Here is a 10,779-nt window from a genome sequence, read left to right as displayed (position 1 = left end):
AATCTTGCCATTTGCAACAATGTGGATAGAACTGGAGGGTATTATGCTAAGCGAAATAAGTCCTTTAGAGAAAGACAGATATCATGTGATTTCATTCATATGTAGAATTTGAGAAACTTAACAGAAGATCACAGGGGAAGGGAAAGAAAAATAAGACACAAGACACAGAGAGGGAGGCAAACCATAAGAGACTCTTAAATACAGAGAACAAACTGAGGGTTGATAGCGGTGGGGTAATTGGGTGATGGGTATTAAGGAGGGCACTTGTTGGGATGAGCACTGGGTGTTGTATATAAGAGATGAATCACTAGGTTCTACTCCTAAAGCCAAATTACACTAAGTTAACTAACTTGAGAATAAAATTTTTTTAATAAATTTAAAAAAAAAGAACATGAAAATATTACAGAACAATGTTGAGAAAGAATGTAAAAAAAGACTGCCCTTCAGGACTCCAACTTCTCAAGATGCTTCTCAGACTGACCACAACAGTTCTTGCCTAAAAAGTAGGTCTTGGGGTGCCTGGGTGGCTCAGTCAGTTAAGTATCTGACTCTTGATTTCAGCTCAGGTCATGATCTCAGGGTCGTGAGATCCAGCCCCATGTCAGGCTTTGAGCTGAGCGTGCAGCCTGCTTGGGATTCTGTCTCTCCCTCTGCCCCTGTCCCAATCACAGGCTTGCACTCTATTTCTCTCTCTCAAAAAAAAAAAAAAAAAAAAAAAAATATATATATATATATATATATATATATATATATATACACATACACACACACACACGCACACACACACATATCGATGTTTACCCCAAACATTTACCTGTGGCTTGATATAAAACCAGGATCTTTGAACATGTCTGTGCCACTTGTTGGTAGAAGCAGCCTGGCTTGGAAATCATTAGTGCCAGCTTTTGTGTCCGGCTTCCAGAGTTTAGAGTCTGGTCCCATCACCTACCTACCTGGGGTGTATTTTTTAAATGGGAACGTCTGGCTCATTAACCAGGAATGAAGGGTAGAGTCCCAAGTTCTTTTTTGTAATTTTTTGTGTTCTAATTGTTTTCCAGTAATTCTTTCTCTCTCTGATCATCATAGAGTCTCTTGGCAGCATTAAAACCGAGATTACCTTTGTCATTTCATACCCCCCCCCTTTTCTTTTGAAAGAGAGAAAGAGAGAAGGAAAGTACATGCAAGGAGGGGAAGGGCAAGAGAGAATGTTTTTTTGGTGTTTGTTTTTTTTTTAATTTGAGAGAGAGAGAAAGAGCACGAGTGGGGGAGAGGGTCAGAGGGAGACAGAATCTTAAGCAGGCTCCATGCCCAGCCCGAAGCCCAACGCAGGGCTGGGGCTCGATCTCACCACCGTCAGATCATGACCTGAGCTGACATCAAGAGTCGGACGCTTACCCAACTGAGCCATGCAGGCGCCCTTCATCCCTTTTTGAAGCAAGCCTATTGGCCACTGTGGAGGCACCACAGAAAGGAAATCTAGTATACTGAGGTATACAGTATTGTGAAAAATCACTCACTATTCAAATTGGCCTAATTATCATTACCTGAAGCTTGTAAAGCTGGCTTTCATCTGGTAGGATTTCTCATTTGTGTCGTGTTTCCCTGCTCCCCGGGTGGTCTGGCTGTGCTGCAGGATAGAACATTACAGGAATGCAGCCAAAGTGAAAAGGCAGAGAAATGCCACCGAGGAAGGAACCAGTGCAGGATTTGAGGAGGCTGAGAACAGGACAGTGTGCACACCACGGGGCAGGGGGTGTAGCGCTTCCTTGCAGAGAGGGAACGACATCCCGTCCCTTGCTGGCTGGCGGTCCCTGCACTATGGCTGTGTGCACCTCAGTTCGTGCCGCAGCCTAGCTCCCTGACCGCTCCCTGTGGGGTCTCAAGCACAGGGAGCTGGGGGCAGCCTGAGGGCCGGGGGCACCTGCACTTCAGCAGAACATGAAGCACATTCCCTGGCAAGGAGGTGAGTGCAGCCCAGACTGTGAGGGCTCCATTTCTTGGTAAAGAAGTGTTCCAGACCCGAGACCCGTTCTTCCCGTTCTGTGACCAAGCAGGGGCTGCAAAGACTGCCTGCACGAGGCTGCCTTTCCCAACACATGGATCCATGGATGCTATTATCCACTGCAACCAATATAAATAAGCTCTTCGCTTTCTTTTTCCAGGTGAAGATGCCGGATGTGGAGTTTTTCGTTAATCTGGGAGACTGGCCTTTGGAAAAAAAGAAATCCACCTCGCACATCCATCCAATCTTTTCCTGGTGTGGCTCCACGGATTCCAAGGATATCGTGATGCCTACCTACGACCTGACTGACTCTGTTCTAGAAACCATGGGCCGGTGAGAGATGGGTCTAAGATGACCCAGAGCCTTGGTGAGTTCTTTCCCAGCAGCCTTTGCAATGTGACGGTTTGGGAGGAAAATCTGTTGCACTTTTTGTCTTCCAGAGTAAGTCTGGATATGATGTCTGTGCAAGCTAACACAGGTCCTCCCTGGGAAAGCAAGAACTCCACTGCTGTCTGGAGAGGGCGAGACAGTCGCAAAGAGAGACTGGAACTGGTTAAGCTCAGCAGGAAACACCCAGAACTTATAGACGCTGCCTTCACCAACTTCTTCTTCTTTAAACATGATGAAAGCCTATATGGTCCTATCGTGAAACACATTTCATTTTTTGATTTCTTCAAGGTATGACATCAATTGTGTCCAATCCTTTCTGTTTTTCCAAATGTCTTCATTTGGGGGAAGGAAACTGAGGCCTATAAATTCTAGGGGGTGAAAGAGGTGAGCACAAAATTTAGCGAACATCAAGGCATGAGGCCCTGAGGACCACTTTGGCAGCGTGAGGGGTACAAGGTACCCAGACCTGACATTAAACATGCATCAAGGGAGGGAGGCCTGGGTGGCTCAGGTGGTTAAGCGTCTGACTCTTGGTTTTGGCTCAGGTCATGATCTCACAGTTCGTGAGTTCAAGCCCCAAATGGGGCTCTATGCTGACAGTACAGGGCCTGCTTGGGATTCTCTCTCCCTTTCTCTCTCTGCCCCTCCCCTGCTCGCTCTTTCTCTCTCTCTCTCCTTCACTCTCTTTCAAAATAAATACATAAATTTTAAAAATATATGCATCGAGGAAGCTTTGGGCCTGGGTAGGGCTAGAATTTTTTCCCCAACTCACCCTCAAGGTAAGCACATTTCAGCTCCAAATCCTTTCTTATTAATAAATACATGTATGTGATTTTAAAAATTCTTCTCCCCAGAGCATCGTAACAGTCTAAAGAAGAGATAAACCAAGTGTCTCACATCAGACTTTCTGATGGGGAAGTGTCTTGAAACCCATGCAAATGATCTGCCTGGGAATCCTGGAGATTAGGGAGACCTTTCTGTGTCTAAAATGTGGACTGCTCTTTTTTCCTGTGGAGGGATCCTTTTTCTAACTCCTTCTTCTAGGCAGTGGGATGCTGCCCTATTCTCTAAACCACTAAGTGGTTTTTTTTTTTTTAATTTTTTTTAAGTTTATTTATTTTGATAAAGAGAGAGCAAGTGGGGTAGGGGCAGAGAGGGGGGGCGGGGAGAGAGAATCCCCAGCAGGCTCCATGCTGTCAACACAGCTGACACAGGGCTCAAACCCACAAACCACGAGATCATGACCTGAGCTGAAGTCAAGAGTCAGACGCTCAACCAACTGAGCCCCCCAGGCGCCCCTAAGCCACTAAGTGGTTTTTAAAGACCCATGTCATGGAATGAAAGGTGGACAAAAGGTACTCACCTGTCCTCGGAATGTGGGAAAGTAAGTGATTTGTCAGTTCTGTCTGCACCTGTGGCCAGGTTTTCTTTGGATAGGTTCTGTGGCAGCAGGAAGTCCTAAATAAGGCCATAAGTTGAATTGTCATCACTTCCTCCGTATGCATTTCACAAAGACTTGTGAAAGAAAGAGAGGTTGCCAGCCATCCCTCATCAGTGGGTGTTGTGCCAGGCCTTTGCACTTGCTACAGCTAGAGAGTAATTGTTACCATGGCTCTAGGCATATTTGTATTCATAGCTGCTCTTGCATCTACGCTTGTTAATTTTCTCAAGACTTGTGTGTGGCCATCTGATGTTTAAAAGGTATGTTTGGGGCACCTGGGTGGCTCAGTCAGTGAAGCATCTGATTCTTGATTTCTACTCAGGTTATGATCTCACAGTTGTGTGATCGAGCCCCGCATAAGACTCCACACTGAGCATGGAGCCTGCTTGGGATATTCTCTCTCTCTCTCTCTCTCTCTCTGCCCCTCTCCCACTCTCTCTCTCTTAAAAAAAATTAAAAGGTACGGTTAATATGGCATAGGCTACCATGCTTAGGCGCTCATACGTGATCAGTAAAGTATTAGAGGGATTACAAAATCACGATAAGCCTATCTTTCCTAGGTTGTGGCCTTTGGACAGCAGTCTTAGTATTTTATTGTCTGCTCTAATGTTAGACTTGTGGCCCCCTTGTGAAATTTGGGAGAGCATCACAATAAGCCTTTAGCCCTAGGCCAGGTGTCCATATGATAGCACTTACTCCATGGCCAAGGCAGAGGGCAAAATCTGGCCAGTTTGTGTCTGCCAATGATGAGGCTTCAAGTGCGGAAAGAGGAAGGAGTAAAGAGAGTGGAGAAGGGAAGTGTGATGGAGGCTTCTCTTCTGTTTTTCAGCACAAGTACCAAATAAACGTTGATGGCACTGTCGCAGCGTATCGCCTGCCGTACCTCCTCGTCGGTGACAGTGTTGTGCTGAAGCAGGACTCCATCTACTACGAGCACTTTTACAATGAGCTGCAGCCATGGAAGCACTACATTCCAGTGAAAAGCAACCTGAGCGATCTCCTGGAAAAACTTAAATGGGCAAAAGATCATGATGAAGAGGTAAGGTCAGTCTCTCCTGCCTCACCGTCATGGGCTCGTTTTAAATGTCTTGTGCCCGAAGAGCATCCCGGATGCTGAGCCATACACCCTTCCCTCTCAGTGGGAGGCCCCCCCCCCCGCCCAGGGTAGCACATCTGTCCCCCTCAGGGTGAACGCTGGCATGGGGTCTGGATTAACTGTCCACTCTGCACTTGAGATAAAAAGCTAGAGGTTGGCCTTGAGGATGCTCTCTCTTTTTTCGGTCAGGTTGATCAGAGCCTCAGGCACTGCCTCCCCTTTACTAACAATATGAAAATGTTCAAACGGGCAGGAAGAAAAAGTTCCTGCAGGATTGCATGAAGTAAACTTCAGGCAAATTGCTGAGAATTGTTAAGGCAGTTAAGCTTTGTCTTGCATTTACTTTACAAAGTCATTGTTACCTCATTTAATGTGTGCCTTCTCTTTGCAAGAGAGGCTTCATTCTAGAAGGTCCAGTATGATTCCTCAAACTTTCAACTCTAAAAAAAAAAACCTCCCTTTAATTTGAACGTACTGTTGTTAAATGTTCCCTTTACCACATAACACTACCCTCAAAGATTTTTCCTGCCGTTGTCCCAGGATACATGTACCCTGAAGATCAGTTTGCATATGTGTGCACGGGAAAAAAACATGTTTCATTAAGGGATTTTGTGTTGTCATTGTTCCCACAGGCAAAGAAGATAGCAAAAGCAGGACAGGAATTTGCAAGAAATAATCTCATGGGCGATGACATATTCTGTTATTATTTTAAACTTTTCCAGGTCAGTATTTTCTAAGAAAACAGACATACTATTTGCATTGGGCATGTTAAGAGCAAATAACATTTCACATAATAGTTTCTAAAAGTATATTAATATAAAGAGATACATACACTTCTCTGTGGGCAAAAACCAGGGACCAACATCAAATCATAAAGAAAATAGTACAAACCCGACATTAGCTAGACAAGAATGCTACAACATTATGGGAAAAGTATTTATGTTAGCACTCTGTATTGTGTGGTTAAGAAATTGGCCTCTGATCCTGCCAAGTTATTGTGCATGGATCTGTATTTTCTCTTTGTACAATCTTTTTTTTTTTTTAATTTTTTTTAGTATTTATTTTTGAGAGAGGAGAGTGTAAGTGGGGGGTGGGGGGGTGCCAGAGAGAGAGGGAGACACAGAATCAGAAGCAGGGTCCAGGCTCTGAGCTGTCAGCACAGAGCCTGACGTGCGGCTCAAACCCACAAATTGTGAGATCGTGACCTGAGCCAAAGTCAGAGGCTTACCAGCTTAACCAACTGAGCCACCCAGACGCCCCTGCTCTTTGTACAATCTTGCCACTGCTTTACCATTTCTTTGTCTAAACAGTGCCCAGTGTCTTCTGACCTATACTGCTGACTCCATATGAGCCATGGCTTCTCTTGGAAACTGTTTTCATGGGCCTAAGCATTTAGGGATTATAATCAAAGTATATCTGACAACTTAAAAGGGTATTTTTAAAAAATGCAGTAGTTAAAAAAATTAAAGATAATAAAAATTTTAAAAAAGGCAGTAGTTAAAAAAATTAAAGATAATATAAAATAAAATAGAAAAAATGCAGTAGTTAAAAAATTAAAGATAAAAAAATAAAAAATGCAGTAGTAACAAGTAATTTCCTAATGATACTACTAGATCTAAACTAAGATTTTTTTTTTTAATCTCAAAATTGCAGGTATTGAGCCCCAAATCTTAGACTCCACTCCAGAACAGTTGATCTGTTTCTAGTCTGCACTGGCTCCTCCCTCTTTCTAACCTTCCCAGGGGCTGGTGAAGGGAAGGAGAGGGTGAAGTGGAAGATTTACTGTCTGAACTCCTCAAGGTCCACAGGCTTGTGCTCACTCATTTAGATTATATTTCCTAGAGCATCATCACCTGGCCCAGAGCCTAACACACAGCAGGCGGATGATAGATCAAGGTGGTGGCCGAGCTGTGCAAGCCATGGTGGAAATATGTTCTAGCCTCAAATTCCCAGTCTAGGGCAGACCGTGTGCACAATTATTTTCACTTCAAGGCAGAAGCTGGCAAAACCAAAACCGTACAAGTCATATAAATGATGGGGGCACCTGGGTGGCTCAGTTAAGCATCTGACTTTGGCTCAGGTCATGATCTCAATTTGTGAGTTTGTGAGTTTGAGCCCTGAGTGGGGGCTCTCTGCTGTCAGCACAGAGCTCGCTTTGGATTCTCTGCCCCACCCCTCCTCTGCTCCTCCCCTTCTCTCTGCCCCTCCCCCCCCCCACAGGGTTGTCTCTCTCTCAAAAAAATAAATAAATAAATACATTAAAAATAAATAAATGAAGGATAGAATAAGGAGAGGTGCAGTAGCAATCAGCAGCCGGTATCCAAAGGACAGCCACCTCTCAGAGACTCTGTTATTGGGGGTTTAAGGGGAGTATGATGAATTTTGCTTCTCACAACTTGACACGTATGAATTAAAAGGACCATATCCTAGCAAATTCCACTGTATCTGATTTGGTGGATGTGCTCTGAGTTACAAAAGGCACCCTTCTGACTTGTTGCTTCCACAGGAATATGCCAATTTGCAAGTGAGTGAGCCCCAAATCCGAGAGGGCATGCAGAGGGTAGAAGCACAGACTGAAGATGACCTCTTTCCTTGCACGTGCCATAGGAGACAGGTAACCCGAACCGGCAGTGGCAGAGCAAGAACTAGTCTTGTTCCAAGTCCTCATCCGTCCCTCCAGTCCTTCAGTCGGGCAGCCACTATTTGAGCTTCTCTGGGGGCCTGCCTGCCCTTTAGTCTACCGAGGGGCAGATGCCATGGGAACAACATGGCCAAAAAAAAGGCACCGAGATGCAGGTAGGGGAGAAGTCCAGGAGCCCCCGGCAAAGTGGAGGAGAGCCTTTTTTTAACGCAAGAATTCACATGGCCTTTGAATAGATGTTTATAATTTTAAAAGTGTTTTCACATGTGTCACGGGAGATGGCTTTGGCAAAACTCATCATCTCAGTTTAGAGATGAAAAATATGTGACTGTGATTATTCATATATTACCAGATCATGCATTTAAGAGCAATCTCTGTTCATACCACCAATATATACTGATTTCATTAACAAATGGTAGATTTACACAGACTTGTAAGGCTAAAAGGACCTTTTAGGGGGGCTCCTGGCTGGCTCAGTCAGTGGAGTGTGCGACTCTTCATCTTGGGGTTGTGAGTTTGAGGCCCATGTTGGGCACAGAGCCTACTAAAATATTTTTTTAAAAATTAAAAAAAAAAAAAAAAAAGGACCTTAGGGGTCACCCAGGAAATGCCTTCGTTTTACGGTTATAAAAATGAAGCCTAAAGAAGAATTTAGCTCATAACCACCCAGCTGGATTATAGCAAGGCTAGGACCAAGAACTAGTCTCCATCACCAGATTGTGTGCCTGGTTGTGTGTAAAGACATGATGTGGCAGGGGAGGGTTGTTTTGATTGTAATGCTTTTTGTTTGAATGAATATATACTATATAAAATTGTAGTGTATATCTCTACACTCTATGTATACATATATGTTACATAAATATATACATATGTAATATATTGGCTTGACATTATTTTAAGCAATGTCATCATGTCTCTAAAAGAACAAACTCAAAACTGTGGTATTGTGACCAAAAATGAGAAGGCAGATTTGGCAGTTATCATGCCTGACTCACAGGGGGTTTGAAACGAATTAAGTGACCGCTATCCAGTGGTATGATAGAATCAGTTTATATAAGCTCACTGTCTGTTACATATTAGGAATTTTGCACACTAGTTAATTTCTGGTACCTTGGAATCTGCCTGGTGGGGGAGAGTCACCATGACAACAGCAGGTGCTACAAATCAGTTTTGGTTATTTGGTTTTTTTGTTTGGAGTGCAGACTTGCCACTAAGTAACTAACCAACCCCCTCACCCCCACCCAGAAACGGTTCTTCATCAGTGTTAACGCTTGTCAGTGCTGGAAGTTCATTAAATTAGTTAAAGCCATTGACAAAAAAAAAAAAAAAAAAAAAAAAAAAACTTGCTAGACTTCGGGGCACCCGCCTGGCTCAGTCAGCAGAGCTTGCAACTCTTGATCTTGGATTGACCCCACATTGGGTGTAGAGATTACTTAAAAAATAAATTAAACGCTTAAAAAATAAAATCTTTTAAAAATTTTCCAGAATTGAAATGTACCCGCTCATGAAATTTGTGATTTGGTATCACAACACTTCTGTTGACTCCAAATGAAACTGGGCGGCTTCCTTTCTCCAGTCCTCTTTTTTTATTTTTTATCTTTGAGTGATGCTGGGGAGTGCCAACACTGACCAGTGGACTTAGAGGCTTCATTAAGTTCCTCCTCCTTGTCTGCTGTAGCCCTTCACTGATAAGATACATAACACAAAGCCCTTTACAGTAATGCAAATACTTACATGTTTGTGTTCCCCATCAGCAGTCCGATAAAACACAATGTGACTTTCCCCAGGAGGGATTCCGAGCATAGTCCCAGGCCCTACAAACCTTTAGCGCCCACTTGCCTTTTTCGCTGCTTCCACCTTTAGGGGAAAATAATTAATAGACTAACGTAAGTTATCTTGACGGGTATAAGACTTCTTGATGGCACTAAATATTTTGTTTCTTAATTGCAGACCAAAGATGAACTCTGATGTGCAAAATACCTTCCCTTCAAATAATGGTGCTCTGAAGGCTCTTTTTAACTGACATAGAGGAATGTTTTTTAAATATTGATTCTGTGGACAATATAAAGTCTGCTATGTGATTGGATTATGAACATATGTTTCTTCTTCTTATGCAGTATTCCTGTGACCATCCTTTAAAGCACAGTTTTAGAATTTTATAATAAAACCACTTTTATTTTAAAGACCTGTGTTGTGCTAATTATTAGCTGTGTTTGGACCGTGGAGCGGTACACAGAGGGAGTCTGGGCCCTGGCCTCCGTGTCGAGCATCACAGCAGCCACCACCTACGTGCACGCATGTTTTATATGACAAAGCAGTGAGCTGCTGTCTGCATGCCACTGTTATTTTGGACATTTCATCCACCGTGACCAAACATAATTCCAAAAAATACACCTAATAAGGCCTGCATCTGCAATCTAGTTTCTTGCCACTTCCCAGTATGCATCTTACAGTCCAGCAAAACCAGCTGGACTGTTCTGTCCGTTCCTTGTTTCTTACCTTCCTTGGTTATTTTTTCTCTTGGTCTGGAGTGCCATGACTCTCTTCTGGCTCAGTGACCGTCTGGTGCACATCTCTGAAATCACTCCTCCAAATCTCTGCATCTGCATACTTGAACCACTGTAGTTACCTGACGGTGTTAGTGATCTCATCATTACCAGACTTTAAGCAGAGATTTGACTGCAGAGACCATGATCTTCCACATCATCTAAAAGGGTGCCCACAACTAGAAAAGCTCAATGAATATCAAATTGGTGAATACCAAAAATCACTGAAATGTGATTAAGAGAACTAAAAACAGGCTAAAAAGCCTAACACTGAACCATAATATAATGTCGTGTAAATTTCTTTACCTAATGGTCTCCCTTCCATCTATCTTCAAGTTAAATAATCTATTGTTTTTTTTTTTTTTTTTTTTACGTTGTGGAATGTATCCTATGCACAGAAGACTATAAAACATGTATCTGCATTTTGAAAATAATTGTAAGAAAACACCCATGTAATTATTGTCAAAGATTCTTTGTTTGGCCAAGGTTTAGTCAAGTTCCTGAGCCTTCAAGGGCCATCTGGGCACTTCCTTATAAAATACGGTTTCAGCAAAAACTCTGCTGAGTCCATTTAGTAAGAATCCCCATCCTCCACATCCAATCACTCTTGGTATCTATTCGGGTTCCTGGTCCTCAACTATCCCCCCTAGGTGATTGATCAGA

General features: G+C 43.2%; 1 protein-coding gene across 1 annotated transcript in view; it reads left to right on the top strand.

Moving 5' to 3' along the window:
- POGLUT2 (protein O-glucosyltransferase 2) overlaps positions 1–9,780 on the top strand; it is a 14,907-nt gene extending 5,127 nt beyond the window's left edge. The window contains exons 5-10 of the mRNA XM_049647195.1: positions 2,163–2,335; positions 2,443–2,680; positions 4,663–4,872; positions 5,562–5,651; positions 7,436–7,543; positions 9,521–9,780. Coding sequence (XP_049503152.1) covers positions 2,163–2,335; positions 2,443–2,680; positions 4,663–4,872; positions 5,562–5,651; positions 7,436–7,543; positions 9,521–9,538 — 837 coding nt within the window. The 3' untranslated portion in view covers positions 9,539–9,780. The remainder of the gene's footprint in view (positions 1–2,162; positions 2,336–2,442; positions 2,681–4,662; positions 4,873–5,561; positions 5,652–7,435; positions 7,544–9,520) is intronic.
- The last annotated feature ends 999 nt before the right edge of the window (positions 9,781–10,779 follow it).

This window comes from Panthera uncia (genome assembly GCF_023721935.1).
Source record: "Panthera uncia isolate 11264 chromosome A1 unlocalized genomic scaffold, Puncia_PCG_1.0 HiC_scaffold_16, whole genome shotgun sequence".
NCBI lineage: Eukaryota > Metazoa > Chordata > Mammalia > Carnivora > Felidae > Panthera > Panthera uncia.
Note: the sequence above shows the minus strand (reverse complement) of the source record. Positions and strands in the feature narration are given on the sequence as shown.